Source organism: Pseudomassariella vexata (assembly GCF_002105095.1).
Source record: "Pseudomassariella vexata strain CBS 129021 chromosome Unknown BCR38scaffold_3, whole genome shotgun sequence".
Taxonomy (NCBI): Eukaryota; Fungi; Ascomycota; class Sordariomycetes; order Amphisphaeriales; family Pseudomassariaceae; genus Pseudomassariella; species Pseudomassariella vexata.
This window is the reverse complement of record NW_024467958.1, coordinates 3,142,598-3,160,073: the sequence shown is the minus strand read 5'-3', so window position 1 is coordinate 3,160,073 and position 17,476 is coordinate 3,142,598. Positions and strand designations below refer to the sequence as shown.

The following is a 17,476-nucleotide window of genomic DNA, read 5'->3' as shown; positions in this document are numbered from 1 at the left end:
ACACCGACGAGCTGTAACGACCACAACATGACCTTCCCAGTTACACAAATCACCCAGCCCCAACAATCTCTGTTCATGGTAACCACTGGTTGAACAACTGAGTTGTGCCAGGGTAGCAGTAGGCACAAGAAATGAACTCCAACCTTCACCTCACTCACAGCAATGACGATATGAAATCATAAAACAAAACGACAATATACTATGTCGGATGATGAACAAACGCCGAACCGGAAAAACCCGGCCTTCGTGATCCCTAGTCTATGGCCGCCGCCCTCGTCCGATTCCCCATGATGGGATAATGACGAAGGTGGGGGGGGGGGTCCGGTTCATGGCAAGCAACCGGCGCACGCTGCGGGATATCAATCGACATGATCTCATGTTAGATGAAATACACGCCGCATTACTGGAGTGCATTCTGCCAGATTTTTGGCATTCGCTGGATGATGTGCCTTCTGCTGCTTGTTTCCGTGTCCCTGGGTATAACACCTTGCTTCCTTAACAGTTTCTCCGAGACCGAATAGCCTACCACGGACCGACTCGTACTGGCGATCCGTAGTTTCCGCTCATCAGTTCGTTGAGAATCGAGTTCTGCTCGGCCGGTTGTGCCCCCGCGTTCGGTCCTCCGCCGACCCAGCCCACATTCGAAGCCATGGCGCTCATGGCGGTCCCGAGTCGTCCTCCAGACTGCTGGTTGTGCTTTGCCAACGCCTGATCCCAGCCTCCCGAGTGTAGAATAAACCCTCCACCTCTCTTTGCCGCCTCGTTGATGACTAAAGCCCATGCTCTTGAGATCTCGTCGTAGGCGTTCTCTTTATGGTGGCGATAGCTTTGGCTCTCCCACTCGGGGAGACTGTGGATCATCTTGGTCGCCCCATCCAGATACTGTAACGAAATATTCGCTTGGGACTCAATCGGCGGTAAATACTGTGGTGTGAAGTCGGCGAGTGCATCGAGGAGGGCGACGAGGGGTGCCTTCACACGATAGTAGGTGTAGTCTGAACTCGTGGCGCCGTACGGGAATGCTGCTTGTAGCTTGTCCTGGTATTCTTGTAGCACACCGAGTGCGCTAGGTACTGTCGGCCTGGGTGCACTCTTGACAACTTCCTCTCCGATTTCGGGCTGTCGCTCACAAATCTGTTGGAGCACACTGCGCAAGGATGCCGCATCGAGTGTCTCGAGTAGCCTGGGGAGGGAAAGCGGGCGGCCAGAGATTTCGGTGGATCGGATCTTCTTGGACGGTCGGGTCGCTAGCTGGCGATTCTGGGTAGCGGGCGAGCTGAGGGGCGAAAGCGACATTTCATCGCCATCGTCCTCGGCTTTTCGTTTCCGATTGCTCATCATGTTGCTGTGGAAGGGAGACACTGCACAAGAGATGGTTAGCTCATGGTGTTTCTTTGTCTCGCCGACGGCTCCCGTGTTGATATCTGAATTGAGGAGCTGACGCAACTAAGAGGCTTGACTCGGCTGTCAAAGATTGGGGCGAGGGAAACGTAATTAAATGCAGGTGAACGTACTCGATCGCGAGGGAGAGCGTCGGGAGTGGTCGTGCTGATGGGGAAAGAATGGGGGCTGAGGCGACAGCAAAACGTTCATCATGTCCGTCGTCAACGTGGGCACCGGTCGTCGATGTTGGTTTGATGCTGAAGTTGGGTTGGTTTGACCAGGTAACACGACTGGCAAATTAAGTGGATGTTTTGACCTGGGTGCTGCCACTAAATGATGGGCGGAGTCGATGGAAAAAGCGATTCTCGAGGGGGGGAGGTGAGCAGAAATAACAGTACTTGGGAAGGAGGGGTTTAGAGAAGAATGTCGTGTCAGTGTGGCCTGAGGGAAGAGCTGCGATGCTAAAGGTATCCTGGTCTAGTGGCACCTTCTTGGCGCAAGTGCATCTTCAGCCAAATTTGCATGCAGACCCAGTGCATTAATGGGCTTGCGATTTGCGTGGGTGTGAATGTTTTGGCCTGATATGTATGCTGTGGGGACTGCAAGGTGGTCAGTGAAAACAAGCACGATGCTGTGCCAGTCAAGGTGCCTCAAGGTTAGTGTGAGTTAGGCACGAAGATGGCCAGCAGAGTTGCTGACCTAGTTGTTGACCTTGTGGCTACGAGGGGCCTGCAATTTGCGGCATGAGGACCTGGGATTTGATTTGAGCAAGGCACACCCAAGAGCAAAGGAGGGACTGGGCTGACTGGGCATGAGGCACAAAAGCGGTCAAACTCTGTCAAAGTTTCCCAGGTTGCTGTGTGGGATGCCAAAGTCTCCACCAAGTCCGGGCCGGCACTCGTTCTTTTCTCGCCTCCCGCAGCGTTCGAATCAGCAAGACGATGGGTGCCCTTCCAGCTTCTCAGCCCGATTCACTCACCCAGCCAATCCAACGTGCGTCTCAACGGCTCATCCACATCTGTTATTTCTCACGATCAACAAGCTGTCTGGCATGGCTATGAGTGCGAGAGCTCAGATTTCAAGCGTTGGCTTCTCCTACCAACCTTCTATTCTCCAGAAGCCACTTACTTGACGGTTGCTCTGGTGTGTATGTGCTGGCACCACCACCAGACTTGGCCACAGTGGAGACCAGGGACAAGTCACAAACCCACCCTTCTACCGTGCTTCCCAGTCAGCGCCTTCCAATCGCAACCGATCCGAGAGTTTCGGTCTAGCAAGTCATAGTAAAAGGCTGCTTTCCCCTTTGCTCGCCCCCCACCATTCCTCACCCCCCCCCCTCTCCTGCCAACGAGAGCCAGTCAAGGCCAGGCGTAGCCGGGGGCAGCACTTACGCACGTGAGGCAGCGGCAATTCACTTGGCATCCATTCGGGCAACCAATCTTGATCGAACCTATCGAACCCGACGCAGTGGGCAACCAAAAGATGGATTTAGCTCATGTGGGGCACCCACAGCGGCAGCGACCCTTGATCTTCAGTGCAACTTCTCTGGCACTTCCGATTCGGAACCACAATATACCAAGCCTTTGACTCAATCAACAATTAAAGTCCTCGGCTTGGATATGACCTTGCAGGGAAGCAAGATTGCAAAGTCATCTCCGATGCATCTACCTGCGAACATTGTGGACTCGATAGCTTTCGCATCATGCTACGTCTTTCGACCCGCATGTCAGCACTCGAGTAATTCCAGGTCGGTCCCTGTTTCGGGTCCGAATCCTTCGAAGGGATCATCATAAGCCATCAGTATTTAGATTCGGATTTCAACGCCGGCCTCGAGCTATGGGAGGACTAAGCATGGTCCCAAATACGTCCTGTTTCAGCTATTATTACATATCAAGATTCTGCATGTCGGAATTTTTGTCGGGTCGAATATTTGGCTGATAATAATTCCTATATTTTCGCCGCTTCCTTTGATTGCCGCTATGTAGCATCTGCTGACCCCCCTTGTGCTGTGCCACTTAGCCGCATCAGAAGGATGCATTGTGCTACAATGCAGAATACCATAGCCTCATCTTTCCCATTTATAACCTGTTCATGCCCCCGAGACTTGATGGCTCGAATTCATTGTGTGAGGATTCACGGCATTTTACGAGCATCGACGTCTCAGCCACATGCGCATTCATAAAGATGACCGCAGGTCTCTTTGAACCACAACCTCATCCCCAGGTTTCATGGACCTAGGTTAGACAACGAACTTCTTACGGGACAGTGTTTCAAGTGATGTTAACTATTCGCATAACGTACCGATTTCTCCTCAACTCTACCTCGCACCGATAATGGATAGTCAGTCCAGGTCAGCGTCCTTCACCAAATATACCCCAGTCGCAGTGTCCACCTTCGACCATTCGGTCAAACGAGAGAAACACCCAGTGCTACGATGGGGATGGATCTGGGAAGCCTTGTCGGTGACTGCTAGTTTCGGCTGCATGGTGGCTGTGATGGTTATCCTCATTAAAATGCAGGAGCAGCCGCTGTCGGATTGGGCATTTTTTATCAGTCTTAACGCCACCATCGCCATCTTCATCACTGCGGCCAAGTCAATGCTCCTGCTGTCCGTAGCCGCCTGTATCAGCCAGTGCAAGTGGACTCACTTCAAGGCCTCCGCCAGGAAGCTTCACGAGCTGGACTTGTTTGAAGAAGCCAGTCGCGGGCCTCTAGGATCGCTGGTGCTTCTATTCCGAGTTCGATGGAGGCTCGGGGTGGCCACCCTGGGTGGCCTGGCTACCATCCTGGCGCTTGGCATTGATGCCTTTGCACAGCAAGTCGTCACGCTTTATTCGCGCGATGTCCCGTCTGATGATGGCAATGCTACGTTCGGCCTGAGCCATTTCTACGATAGTGGTGCAACAATGCAAGAACAGTCTGGAAACGCCTTTACGCCCTCGGGTGAGCTTTTCTTGATTCCGTCTCCCCTTAGCTCAATACTAAATCGTCCATATAGCCCCAACGGTTGACACCATCATGCAAGGGGCTGCGTTCCGGGGTATATACAGTCAAGACTCAACCATTGCCTTCAACTGCAGCTCGACCTGTCAGTGGAACGAAACTTATGTCTCGCTTGGGTTTGCTAGCCAATGCGCCGACGTCTCCGAAGTAACCCTCGCTGCGGCCAAAGCCAACGCCACCTCGTTGGAAGGCCAGCATCCATTCCTTGCCAACGTGACAACCCCAGGAGGGATACGGATGTCTCCCGCCTATGTCCCGACAAGCTGGCAAACCATGGTCATTGTCAACGCCACTGGCATCATCAAGCACAGTTCCAAATGGGACTATACCCCCGAGTTTGTCCGTATTGCCGTTCTGAGGTCTCCGCTCGCATACGGCGCTATAAGCGACACACCGGAATACATCAACACCCTGCAAATCTTCGAGTGCGATATCGGCCTCACTGCATACCGTTACTCGCATGTCTCGGCCAACGGATCGCAGTTCAACCAAACGGTGGACCCCATCGCCCTCAACGCCGGCTACGTCGCCGTCCCGGACAACACCGCGGGAACCCTCGTCTTCAACGCGACGGCCGAGCGCCCCGAGCTCAAGGCCAAAGCCGTGGATATTGGCGCTCTGGCCCAATTCTTCACGTCCAGCCAATTCATAGGCACCATCTACGACGGCGAGTCGCCGCCGGACCCGCCGTCGGGCATCGGGGGTGCGCTCAGGAGTGTGGGGATTGCGGAGAGGTTCACAAGTATGGCGCATAGCATGACGAACCAGCTAAGGGCGGGTTATAATGTCACGGCGCATGGGCAGACGGTTTCGTCAGTCGTGTTTGTGCGCGTCGATTGGGTGTGGCTCAGTCTGCCGCTGCTGGTGCAGGTGGCGGCGGTGTTGCTCCTCGTCCTGACGATGATTGAGGTAAATACAAGGCGGGCGCAGCTTTGGAAATCATCTACGGTTGCGGTGCTGTATCATGACGTCGCCATTTGGCAGGATGGCGAGAGAGTCCTGCGCACGGATGTAAGGAGCTTGAAGGAATTGAAAGCATTGGCTAAGGGGACGAAGGCGAAGATCAATTGAGCTCACTGAAGCGAATTGGACCTTTCGCTCGGGGATGTGAGCAGCGGGTGGTCTCATCGCCCGTTAGGATGTCCTGCCACTTGGGCGCGGCTGTCCCGCGAACAACGCCATTAGCGGATTTTGACGACAAGCTATAGACGATTAACGATGCTCTGGGAAACTTTAGAACGCGATATTTTACTCTCTAACATGCCGTGTCTTAATACAAAGGGCTTCAGGACTTATTCTAAGAGGGTTACACTATCATGTCGAGACCAAATAGAATGCTACATCGAAGACTACAAGTACTTCGCACTTTGTCCAGTCCATGCATGCAACTATCCGCCCGCGATCATTTCCCCTGTGAGATGCTTAAACACTGGCGGCCAACTCTGGTTCTGTGCTACAGCGCTTCGCTCCGTTTTATCCATTTGCTTTGCAATCCTCCCTATCTTATTTCCGACCTTCAATCCCTACTCGGCCGCTAGATTAGAAGACGGGCTAGACTAGCCCCAAGAACCGCCCCAGAACATTAGCATGAGAGGTTGCCCATAGCGATACTTCTAGGCGTTGACGTTTTATATTGCTGTATAAGAGTCTTTGCTGTTGCTGGGAGAGAACATTTAGATGTCGTGGAATGAGAAGAGGTGAGAGGAATGAATGAGTGCGATGAAGTAATATTTGGCGTCCTAGAGCAACCCCTAAATACGCCGCAGCCCTACCTTCGTCTTGGAGAGGCGTTGACATCCACTGCAACGAAGCGATAATTATTTTGAAGACAAGAACGACTTCAGGCTGTGTTTGTTGTTGCATTGGTTCAATATACAATTCGTGGGCGTAGCTATGCAGTTGGGCGAAGTCAACCCCAATGACCCCTAGCCACGATTGGGTTACTCGTGTTCCATCTCATCCTTCTCTATCTAGATGCGTTCAAAACTGGCCGCAAACTTTGTGCAGTTGATGACAGCTTCCGAGCCTCTTACCCTCCATTTCATTCGTCTGGTCTATCAGCCTACTCTTCATCATATGGCAATCTCTATTCGGGACGAGCGCAGTCCTCCTCTTCGTCGCCTTCGCAAGCTCCCGCCTCATCCTGTCATATCAACGAAACCCATCGTGGGTCTCACGGCTAGTGTATAGTACGGCAACTTAGAAGCCGACTTCGAGGTCTATGCCAATATCAGCCCATCCTGCTAGGCTATATATGTCTCCTGTCTGCCACGAAGAGACAGTGAACACCACCAGCGGGCCCATCTAGAATTCTATGAAGATCATCGGAGGACTCCGTCAGCTGGGTCGATGGGTGCTAGACCTGGCTGACCGCCCTACACATCAGCTAACCTGTACCGGATTAGTCTGTCATTGCCAGCGTCTTTTAGAGTGGACTTGCGATGATTGTGAGTCTATCTTTATTGTATTATAGCTGTCTTCATGTGTGTTATTTGCAGAGATAGTGCACGCGAACAATCTGAAAACTTTCAAATCATAGGTATCGACGGTAATGTGGGTGGTAAGATGGATAGGGGTTCTGCGCTACGGATCTCAACCTTGATAAGGAGGCGAGAATACTCTTGTTCCCGCTGGTTGTTTTCATCCGATATACACATTGTCTTTCATGTTTATGTTTTGGTTTCATGATTGTGTGATATTCAGTCTCTGCATCTCTGTTGGTAATTTGTAACTAGTAACCTTTGTATCCGAATGTGCATGCCGTTGGTTTCCAAACTTTGAAACAATGATATGATGAAAATCCCTTTCAACTCAATGATACTGTAAGAGTATCATCATATCTATCGTAAAAGGTATCTCCGACATACCCTTACATAATGAGTCGGGCGTCTAAGTCTCAATACTTGCTTCCGCGTCTCAAACCCCACCTTTTCATATATAGACGAGTCTCTTTCTATAATACTTGTCTTATTCAGAGATAAACTTCAGCCATCCCTCTGAGTTGACTATTTCATTGCCTAGAGATGGCTTCACTGCTCTTCCCTCCGGAAATCGAGCTCATCCCAAACACATCTGACTCTATATTGTGCTGAAAGAGTATCCCGAAGACGAGTGCGGGACGCTAGGGACTGTCGATGAGGCGACACAAAACCGTTATTTCTTCGCAGGATGCCTGCAGCTCCCAAGACCAACTTTTGCTTGGAGCTGAGCGCACAGGCGCCCCATGATAGTTCTGGCGTGTAGCGGAGTGAGAAGTAGATACCCATTGTTTTGGAAGGGTCCGGCGCGCTGGATTTCATGCTCAAGAAAATATAGTTTGACGATTTTCCAAGGTAAAAGTGATGGAGAGTCTTCGGATTCTGCGCCGTAGCCACCGACGTTTCAGAAGCCATGTACTTGTTATTATTTTTTTATTATTAAATACGCCGTAGGCTCGAAGCCCCCGGTACCTCTACAAGTGCTCCCGTATGTCAAACCGTGCCCTAATGGCTGGACTAAATACATACGCTGCTACGTAGGTTCGCTCTATTAGCGACTGCGTTACGTCCACCACAATACTATGTTAGTTCTCACCCTACTAACAAAGTCCCCCTGAGAATATATATAGATAACTTGTTATTATAGTGCCGAGTCTCTCCCAGTGGAACCAGCTGAGACTCGAGCCTTGGCTCCAAATACTTGGTGCAAATCAGGAACCTGCCGACCACGGTAGCATTACAACGCCCTAGAGCCTCAAGATATATTACGTTAGTGTTTGACTACTATACCTTAGGATAAACTCTGTTCTTTACAGCTGCATTAGGGCTTGTTTACCTGATACAAGGTAGTGAACATGTGAACGGTTTCTACTGGTTCCTCCTAAGAAACTGTTTACACCTAATGTACACGCGTGTCTCTATACCATTAAGTAAATAAGTTGCCGACTTAAATAACCCGTCGACTAGATCCGTTTGCTCCAAACTGATAACAACCCTTTTAGAATAAATCTATAAACAGAGTCTTCTTTCTATTAGTTATTTTACCTAATCTTTCAACTACTATCGCTATAAGTTAACGTAATTACTAGAAGAAACGATTAGCCTCTGGCCAGCTGTCAGGCCATCTTCGATTAACACGTAGCAACTCAATCACACAGGGCTATTCGAGCTAGAGATGCCTCCCCTGCCAGAAGTCAATCTTCTTGGCAGTTTAATGCATAATACGGCACTCCTGGAGAGGGTCCTACAAACCTACCGCCACCTGCTTTGTTGTCAACGAGAATAATGTCATGGATTTCACCAAATATTTTCCGAGCCAGGATCAGACCCGTCTCTGATTTGAATTGTTTGGAGAGAGCCCGATGGCTTCAACCGCAGCTTCCCGAAAGCTGAACTCACTTTTCTACCGTGGCAAAGCATCAAAATCGACCGACACGACTTTGCCAATATCAGAAGCCTTTGCTAGTATTCAAAGCCCCATCATGAGAATACTTGAATAGGGGAGAACTGCTGTAAATCTGATTGGCACGATTCAAGTTGTACTTGTGGAGCTGGTCCGTGTAAGGAACTTGAGATTGTTTGTAATCATATACCTTTCAGTGTCATGATTAATTCCGCTGTGTGTGACGCTGGTTGACGCTTGTTTGCACCTGTTTCCGCCTAGTCAGTTCGCCCGACTCAAGCCGCAAGCGCATGCGCGCGCATGACTAATGTGATCCTGCTCTCTACCCCCACACCCTGTGCCCACTAATGACCCGAAAACATGTCCCTCTTGTCATGAAATGACGTATCAAAGACTTCTTACTCCTTATCTGGAACAGCCTGGGAGTTGTTGTCCGTTATAAGACCCAGGCCAATTGCCCAAGATCTTAGATACAGGTTATTGCAATCTTCTGACGCCACTCTGAAAAGCTGACAGTAATCAAAAATGGGTTCCAATGACAACTTCAAGCTCCGGGTCGCTTCCGCGTCTGGTTCCGTGACGGATCGACGCCATGCCTTTGCCGAATTGGCCAAGAACGAAGATGTCCAGTTCATCGTGGGCGACTGGATGTCAGAGTACAATATGACGACTAGAGCTGGAGGCAAGGTCACCAGCAATGGTGCATCCAGCGAGTTTGAGACTTCTTTCCTCGAAGCTCTTGAGCCTGCTTTGCCATATCTTCAATCCAGGGGCATCAAGGTCGCCGTCAATGCCGGAGCAAGCGACACCCAGAAGCTGTACCAAGTCGTTGTTGACAAGGTGAAAGCAGCCGGGTTGAATCTGCAAGTAGCTTGGGTGGGAGGAGACGAAGTCATGGATGCTGTACAGTCGGCCATCAAACTCGGCCAAGACTTCAAGAGCCTGACTACTGGTGAGCCGCGCCTGGACACTGTCTCTGTATACTGCCATGTTGACATTCCCAAGGCCAAAAGCTTTCTGATTGGGGCTTCGAACCAATATATGCCCAATGCTACCTCGGCTGCTGGGGTATCGTCGAGGCCCTGAAGCAAGGCGCAGATATTGTCCTGTGTGGCCGTGTGGCCGATGCCTCTCCCATCATAGGTTGTGCTGCCTACCACTATGGCTGGGGCCGACAAGATTATGACCAGCTGGCTCATGCATTCGTGGCCGGCCATTTCATCGAATGCTCGACTTATGTTACGGGTGGCAACTTTTCCGGATTCAAGAGCCTTCCGGGCAAGTCACTCGACCTAGGGTTCCCCATTGTCGAGATGGCGGCTAATGGCCAGTTTTATGTCACCAAGCAGAAGGACCGCGACGGAATGGTCACCGTTGACACCTGCAAAGCCCAGCTGTTGTACGAGATCCAGGGCCCAATGTATTACAACTCAGACGTGGTGGCCATATTGGATAGCATCAAGATAGAACAAGCGGGCCAGGATAAGGTGTTAGTAGCTTGCTTTCAGGAAGTAGTCCAATTGCTGACGCTTAGTCTAGCTTTGTCACCAACGTCGGAAGCCTCAAGCCGCCTCCAACGACCAAGGTTGGCATCACGGCCAAAGGCGGGTTCCAAGCAGAAGCACACTACTTCTTGTGTGGACTCGACATTGAGGAGAAAGCCAAGTTTTTGGAGCGTCAGGCCCGCGCAGGGCTCGACGAAACCAAGTATCACTGCTTAGAGTTCCGCACGAATGGGCGATGCCCACCTAACCCCAAAAACCAGGACTCGGCTACTGTCGACCTTCGAATCTTTGCCCAGGCAAAAGACGAATCGGCTCTTTCCACCAGTCAGTTTTTCCGTCCAGTTTCGGACACCATCATGCAGAGCTACCCGGGAGCGACTTTTGCGGTAGATGCTCGACAGGCTGTCCCCAAGCCGTACTACGAATACTGGGTTACGATTCTGCCGCAGAGCAGCGTGAAGCATATCTGCTACCTTCCGTCGAAAGGGTTGGAAATCCCAATCCCGGCGCCTACAGATACGCAAGACTTTGTCTACGAACAATCGACATATGAGACGTCAAATCCCATTGATCTTTCGACGCTGGGAGCTACTACCGAGGCGCCACTAGGCTACGTAGTCCATGCGAGATCTGGCGACAAGGGTTCGGATTGCAATGTGGGCTTCTTCGTGCGCCACGCCGATGAGTGGGATTGGCTCCGGAGTCTGTTGACCGTGGAGAAGGTGCGCGAGTTGCTTGGCGAGGACGACAAAGGAAAGCCCATATTCCGCTTCGAATTTCCAAACCTCTGGGGTATGTTTCCTTCCATGCATGCCCGTCTCCCACTTGCTGTGACGTTGCTAACATCATATTCCCAGCCGTTCACTTCCTTCTTAAAGATCATTTAGATCGTGGCGTGGCGTCTAGTTCGACTTACGACGTGTTGGGGAAGAATCTGGCAGAGTATCTGCGATGCAAGCTAGTACAAGTGCCAAACCGCTTTTTAGAACGGGGTAGAATCTAGTAGACGCCCCTTGCACGCTTGAATAGGACCATATCAAGGTCGGGCCAATCGGGAGAGTGTACTCCGCGATAGAATTACCAAGTTGATCAAAGATACGCCCTCAATGTTTTTCAGATCAAATTTGCATAGTGACTTCTTCTGCCTCATATGAGGCGCAGCAAAACGTTATGACGTCGATTGTTTCCATCCCAATAATGCCTCGAATGTGACTCTGGTTCTGCGTTCCGGAATCGCTCAATCTCCAGGAGCTGTCATGTGCAGGAGGAGGACTCAGGGGCTGGCAACCTGTACAGTGTTCATTCAAGTCATCTTCTAGATTCTACATTCTTCTAGCGATGCGCTCTCCAGAACAACGCAGTGCCCGCCAATTTAAATAACCTGACTGGTTCTCTGTTATGGGCGCCGATACCCCTCCCGATGGTGGGTGGATGGATGATGGATATGGATGGCGAATACTCCAGACGTCATGAGTCATGTCAAGTCTGCTACAGCCTTCCGGTCTCCACACGATGCACTGTGTCATGTCCAGCCTTTCGATCCGGTCCTATGAGTGCCGCGCCCGGGTGGCCTGTCATTACTAAGTGCAGAACGCGCCCCCCCCACCTGTACCCTGTCGCGTGTGCCACGATGCTTTCGCCTGCGTGTAGCTGGCACGCCAAAGACAGCATCACCTACAATAACAGCTGCAACAGTATAATTCCTGCGCTGTAGAGGGGCCCTCTAGTAGAAGGAGCCCCACCCGCACCCGGGAAGATTGTCCGTTGCTGAGCTATTAATGAGCCTGCCACAATATTAATCCGCGATACCAGTGCTGCATAACCTTTCCTTGTAAAGCAACCCATCTAGATCGTCTATAGACACGCAACCTATGTGGCATACCTCTGATTAAACCTCATGCATAGTACCTGACGACTATTCTTTGGACTTCAGCGCAATGGGCTCTCTAGATTCCGGATTGATGTATGCGGCGCAGTATAATAAGGCAAGCATCTTCCGACAAGTCTCCCACACGCTCCCAACTGCTTCTAGCTGACAGATACGGTCGTAGAAAACAAATAAGGTCGAAGTTAACCACATACCTATTCCGACGTGCAAGGACAATGAGATCCTCATCAAGACCAGGTGTGCGTCGCTATGCCACTCCGATCTGGTGCGTACTCGATACATATGTAGAGCTGTCTGGGCTGTCCTTAACAAGTGATTCCTGATGCACAGATGCTGTTCTGGGGCCATACTGCGGAAGAACCCCCCACAGACACCATAACCATCGGCCACGAGAACACGGGCTTCGTTGTTGCGCTCGGAAAGGACGTCAAAAATTTCAAGATAGGTGACCCGGTGGGCTGCCTTGGCTGTAGTTATGCTTGCTGTAAGAACCCCCCATGCCCCTGATACTCGTTCCCAGCCTGCATGCTGACCTTTACAGATGAATGCGAAGGCTGCCAAGTGCACAACCTCTTCTGTGAGAAGGGAACAGGGAGGATGCATGGATTTTCGTGCGAGGGACATTTCGCAGAATATTCCGTGGCTGACTGCCGAAACGCAATGGTGTTGCCAGACGGCATGGACATGATAACCGCGGCACCGCTGTTTTGCGCCGGCATCACTGGTAAGGCATATCGACGACATCGCTTGCTGTCATGGCTTTACTTCTGGCCATATCATTGCTGACTATCCACAAGCCTATCATGCTGTAAAAGGCTGCAACCTGCAAGAGGGACAATGGATTGCAATCGTCGGGTGCGGCGGCCTCGGACATCTCGGTAGGCGATCAAAACACTTGCTAGGCATCTCTTGGCATAATCTCTAACTTGTGTTCTTCTTAAAAGCAATCCAGTACGCGAAGGCCATGAAGTTGAAGACCATCGGACTGGATATTTCGAATGCCCAGTTGGAGGCAGTCAAGACACTGGGTGCCGACATCGTCATCAACACCATGGAGGAGCCCAATTATGAGGCCAAAATCAAGGAGCTCACCAATGGCGGCTGTCACGCCGCTGCCGTCTTCAGTGCATCTAATGCAGCCTATGAGACCGCGCCCAAGGCCCTCCGGTATGTTGCCCACTGAATATAAGCACATTCATGTGCGTGGGGCACCAAGCAAGGCTGACGTGTGAATTTACAGCATCAACGGTCTTTTGATGGTTGCCGGTATTCCCCAGCGGCCATTGTCCATCAGCGCCCTGGATATTCTGTTGGGTAAGTATCGCATTGCGGGAAGAAGTAGCGGCATCCCTCAGAACATGCCAGAGGCAATTATGTTCAGTCACGAGCATGGCATCAAATCACACATAACCACCTTCAACAGCATCCACGACATCCACAAGCTGATCGACTTGATGAATTCTGGGAACGCTGCCGGGCGTTTTGGAATCGTTCTGGACTGATGTCAATGTTGCGACATCTGAACCATGTAAGCCGGAGCCGGTGGGGGTAGCTCGGCTTTTCTTTGTGAGGCTAAAATCGCCCGTACAACATCAAATAAACAGTAGTCGATGTTTGTATGCAGAAAGTGGGTGATTGCAGAATAAAGGTTTCCCTCTTCATTCAGTTTTTGTTTCTTGTTGATCTTTCCTGCTTTCAACTTCTACACGGAGGAAGTAAGGATACAGACGAGCGAATCAGTGAAGTAAAAGGGCATGTAAGCCAGCAAGACACCACAGCAGTCATTTACAAAGAGGCAAAAAAAAAATACATAGGCCGAATTCCATCCATACCTTCGGTGTCGTCGTATCAGTTCGGTAGGCAATGCCCCCGTTCGGCATTATACGGTTGTTGAATATTGGAGTCCGCGTTAGTCGTCAGCGTAGATTGCGGATACCATTTCGGGGAAGCGTGTGTGGAACTCGGGCGAGACGGTCCAGTTCTTCAGGTTACGAACGTGTTTCTCGAAAATCGAATGTAATACAGCGTCGTTGTCCATATCCGAGATAGCGTCGAGGCTGTCAAACTGCCAGTTCACCGTCACGTTCTGGGAGTAGTAGTCGGAAAATAGTTGGAACGGGAAATCCTCCGAGTTCTCTATCAATATGTCCCGGACGCCCGGCCTGGGGAGCCATTATTAGTGGAGCGCGCTTCTTGGTGCTATGCCTTTTCTTCTTACCACGGAATGTTGTCTATCCACACAGGATGTGGGATTGTAATTTGCGCCACCGTCGGCCTCAGCCATGTCGGCATGGACATGTAATTTTCTTTGGTGGGAGAGACTTGCCACTGTCGTTGTTAGCCGTTGATATCATTGAATTGTCTAGAGACACCCTACCGTCATAGTTAGACACATGAGGTAAAAGAAGGCCAGCTTCTCCGTTTGTCCGACATAGGGAAAGGTTGACAAGACCCCAGCCAGGACTCCACTGAGAGGGTGCACAGAAGTGACCAGCTCAGGGTTGATGACAGCCTTGACTGTTGGTTTCCGCGGCCCAATGACCGTTTCAATGGGCATGCCACTGGAGAGCATGTCTCTGCGGGAGCTGAGGAAGTCGAGCAGTATCTGGTCCAGAGGGCATGTCGAGGGCAAGTGGGAAGGAAGAACGGCGAAGACGGAAGTTGGCTTGACGTAATATCGTGAATCCACCGTCATGGTACTGCAGGGAGTTGGCAGCGCGGCAAAGGATTCGGTCCGGGACGCGTCGTCAGCGGTCTGGGCAATCTGCGGGTCCACCGAGAACTGTGCAGCGTTCAAAATAGGCCGTGGAAGCTGGTAGCTTTCCGTTGGTGACGCGTGGCTGTCCTTCGTGCTCACAGAAGCGGTCGACGTGGCGGTGTAGGACGAGTCGCCTCCCGTGAATGAATAGCGATCGGGTACATAATGGGGATGATCTGGCTGCATTTGTGCAGCCTGTGTTGGCAGATCAGTTTGGCGTCTTTCCGGCTCAGAAACGGTGGGCGAGTGCATGCCCTGCGCTCCAAACGTGTGCTGGGAGTCGGGCCCTTGGACAGCATCTCCTTGATGGCGCCCCTCGCATCCTTGGGTGCTGCTACCGCTTTCTAAGAGATGAACTTAGCGACGTCCAAGGCTTGGGCTTGGGGATTAGCGGTCGTACCGGAGCCATCACTCGTGCTCGCATCGTCGATGGTCTGGCTCAGCGTGGTCGAGGCCAGGTCAACAATGGTCTCCAGACAGCGGAGGAGGGTCTTGTTTTGCTCCCGCAGCGACAGCAGTTTTTTCTCCCTTTGGGCGCACCTCTCCTGGACTTGGGCGAACTGCTGTTCGAGATGTGCGATGCAGTCCTTTGTCCGCTGGCGAAAGGCACGCTGAGCTTTGCGATCAACGCTGCGCTTGTGTTGGATCTGCTCCTCGGTAAGATTGGATATTGTTCTAGCACGCTTCCTAGAGGATCCCGCAAGTGCGATGCCACCCGGGTCCGAGTCGGACATGGTACTGAGGACAGAAATAACAAAGTTACGGCAAAGAGTAACGTCTGCCCTGCATCCTGTGTGACACCGAGTTGATCTTATGAAATTGATAGAATTCGGTTGAGCACATCTGCGGGGAGAAAACGGGGAAGTGGACACCAGACCCCGCACGGCAACACGGATTGAAAAAAAGACTAATACATATCGAGAAACCATGTATTAGTATTAATGTTGCGTCCCGGGCACACCGCCTGCGTGCTGTGCTAGGTGCAGCGCTTGGGCTAGCTGCCCATGGACAGCCCTTCCGTAGCTGCAGCCTTTAGGAGTTGGTCTTATCATCATCGTCACCAATACCACCCTTTTGCGTTTGCCCACAATTAGTATAAAATAATATCGTTAATCATACAAGCTAACCTTGTTTTAACCCAAATATATAACCCCTAGGGACTACCCTAGCGGATCAGACAGATCAGACAGGTCAGAACTCCTGTCACAGGCGACTAGTTTACAAACAAGGTGTCGTAGTGGACAGTCCATATGTGGAGAGCAGAAGAGACGGAGATGGAGCTAAGCACAAGTCAGACCTACGCAGTCGAAGGACGCAGAGAGGCAACGAACAGTCGATACACCACTGAATCAACCTAACCATCCCAACCGTAACAAATAACTAGCTCGGCAATTTTATTGAAATCTATCTCTCATTACATGTTGGTTGGCCTTGGCTCTCTATGCCTTGAACGTCTAACCGGATTGATCGAGAGCTATCTAGAAAGATGAGGTGGAGCTAAGCAGGCGGTAGGGATAGCTAGTGTCCGGCATACTATAGTATCATGGGTTATTCAAACCTCCCGAAATGTTGCGGGCCCACAGTGTGTTTCGACCACTACCTAATTTGTACTAGGCTCTAAACACAAACCCCAAACCCTGTGCTATGAGATTTATGCGAAGGCCAAAAAAGATGGATTTCTTTCTCTTGTCTGATGGCTAATTCTGGCTTGATGTGGGGTTTTGTAGGCCTTCGGCCCTGCATTTGGCCGTACCCTCCCATCTCTATGTATCTCACTACTTTATCGCACCCCTATTTGTATTAACCAGGCCTCGCTACGTTACGGCATCATATCTAGCAGACCCTTCAGATACTTCTTGTTAATTTAGTCGAAAGCCACCCGGGCCTAGCCTCGAAGTTAGTCGTACGGCGGCTTCTTAATATAGCCGTACGTATCCTTCATATAGTCATTTATTTCGTATTATGCTGTCTTAATTGAATTTAAGTCTAGAGAAAATACCGGTAAAGTAATTGACGTAACTCTCCTCTCGATAAGGTTCGTTAGTGTGTGTGTGACGTTGGTCACGATGTCCAGTACCTGGACTATGAACAGGGACACCCTAGTATGGGTGTCCTACCTACATGCACCCGTTCTCCTTATAACAGAGGAACGGGCACTAGTATTGCAAGATGGTATTGTTGTATCTTTAGTCTAGTATTCGTCAACAGAGATAGACTGACAGCGCAACCATGATTCGTACTTGGGGTAGAAGGCTCATTCATATGTTATATTGCGTACTACTTCCGATACGATCCGCCAGTAACCTACGTCTCGCCCGTCTAAAACACGCGTCGCTCTCACTCTGGCGTCTAATTTATGTGTTTCTCTACCTACTACTTCCGTTCGTCTATACATTTTTAAATTAGGAGCGGTTGAGGGCGGAGCGTCAGGTGAACATAACAGTAACTAATATAGATATCTAGAATAGTAAGGGATAGATAAAACGGGTACTGAAAGGAAATACATCGATTCTACTTCAACGCCGAACTTGTTAGACGAATATTTTCTACTCATCTACT

At 50.7% G+C, this 17,476-nt stretch overlaps 5 protein-coding genes across 5 annotated transcripts; 3 read left to right on the top strand and 2 right to left on the bottom strand.

Moving 5' to 3' along the window:
• Positions 1 to 510: 510 nt before the first annotated feature.
• BCR38DRAFT_143002 (Cut8 six-helix bundle-domain-containing protein) lies at positions 511 to 1,771 on the bottom strand. The gene is made up of 2 exons (XM_040853648.1): positions 1,448 to 1,771; positions 511 to 1,361 (listed from the first exon to the last, which is right to left on the bottom strand). Coding segments are annotated over exons 1-2 (840 nt in total). The 5' UTR covers positions 1,449 to 1,771; the 3' UTR covers positions 511 to 522.
• A 1,718-nt stretch (positions 1,772 to 3,489) lies between these two features.
• Positions 3,490 to 5,763, top strand: BCR38DRAFT_472446 (uncharacterized protein). Its single transcript, XM_040862911.1, has 2 exons — positions 3,490 to 4,326; positions 4,382 to 5,763. Exons 1-2 carry the CDS (start codon positions 3,717 to 3,719, stop codon positions 5,455 to 5,457), a joined length of 1,686 nt encoding a protein of 561 aa, XP_040719325.1. The 5' UTR covers positions 3,490 to 3,716; the 3' UTR covers positions 5,458 to 5,763.
• Positions 5,764 to 8,986: 3,223 nt separating this feature from the next.
• On the top strand, positions 8,987 to 11,386 carry BCR38DRAFT_363932 (uncharacterized protein). The gene is made up of 4 exons (XM_040857210.1): positions 8,987 to 9,718; positions 9,772 to 10,255; positions 10,306 to 11,063; positions 11,129 to 11,386. Exons 1-4 carry the CDS (start codon positions 9,292 to 9,294, stop codon positions 11,272 to 11,274), a joined length of 1,815 nt encoding a protein of 604 aa, XP_040719324.1. The 5' UTR covers positions 8,987 to 9,291; the 3' UTR covers positions 11,275 to 11,386.
• A 542-nt stretch (positions 11,387 to 11,928) lies between these two features.
• BCR38DRAFT_142927 (chaperonin 10-like protein) lies at positions 11,929 to 13,842 on the top strand. The gene is made up of 7 exons (XM_040853647.1): positions 11,929 to 12,256; positions 12,323 to 12,424; positions 12,490 to 12,643; positions 12,701 to 12,883; positions 12,957 to 13,037; positions 13,104 to 13,326; positions 13,400 to 13,842. Exons 1-7 carry the CDS (start codon positions 12,209 to 12,211, stop codon positions 13,659 to 13,661), a joined length of 1,053 nt encoding a protein of 350 aa, XP_040719323.1. The 5' UTR covers positions 11,929 to 12,208; the 3' UTR covers positions 13,662 to 13,842.
• Positions 13,843 to 14,068: 226 nt separating this feature from the next.
• Positions 14,069 to 15,651, bottom strand: BCR38DRAFT_455818 (uncharacterized protein; the record flags this gene model as incomplete). The annotated part of the gene is made up of 4 exons (XM_040861839.1): positions 14,069 to 14,321; positions 14,378 to 14,487; positions 14,537 to 15,261; positions 15,318 to 15,651. The coding sequence occupies 4 exons, from the start codon at positions 15,649 to 15,651 to the stop codon at positions 14,069 to 14,071; spliced, it is 1,422 nt and encodes a 473-aa protein (XP_040719322.1).
• Between the last annotated feature and the right edge of the window lie 1,825 nt (positions 15,652 to 17,476).

What these genes read in the sequence shown, in the direction of transcription:
- BCR38DRAFT_363932 (XM_040857210.1), top strand. Translation starts at nt 9,292, where the DNA reads ATGGGTTCCAATGACAACTTCAAGCTCCGGGTCGCTTCCGCGTCTGGT. An exon ending in CAAGCGGGCCAGGATAAGGT is followed by an intron (nt 10,256 to 10,305) that starts GTTAGTAGCTTG and finishes CGCTTAGTCTAG; the next exon opens with CTTTGTCACCAACGTCGGAA. An exon ending in CGAATTTCCAAACCTCTGGG is followed by an intron (nt 11,064 to 11,128) that starts GTATGTTTCCTT and finishes TCATATTCCCAG; the next exon opens with CCGTTCACTTCCTTCTTAAA.
- BCR38DRAFT_472446 (XM_040862911.1), top strand. Translation starts at nt 3,717, where the DNA reads ATGGATAGTCAGTCCAGGTCAGCGTCCTTCACCAAATATACCCCAGTC. An exon ending in AAACGCCTTTACGCCCTCGG is followed by an intron (nt 4,327 to 4,381) that starts GTGAGCTTTTCT and finishes TCGTCCATATAG; the next exon opens with CCCCAACGGTTGACACCATC.
- BCR38DRAFT_142927 (XM_040853647.1), top strand. Translation starts at nt 12,209, where the DNA reads ATGGGCTCTCTAGATTCCGGATTGATGTATGCGGCGCAGTATAATAAG. An exon ending in TGGCTGTAGTTATGCTTGCT is followed by an intron (nt 12,644 to 12,700) that starts GTAAGAACCCCC and finishes TGACCTTTACAG; the next exon opens with ATGAATGCGAAGGCTGCCAA. An exon ending in CGGCGGCCTCGGACATCTCG is followed by an intron (nt 13,038 to 13,103) that starts GTAGGCGATCAA and finishes TCTTCTTAAAAG; the next exon opens with CAATCCAGTACGCGAAGGCC.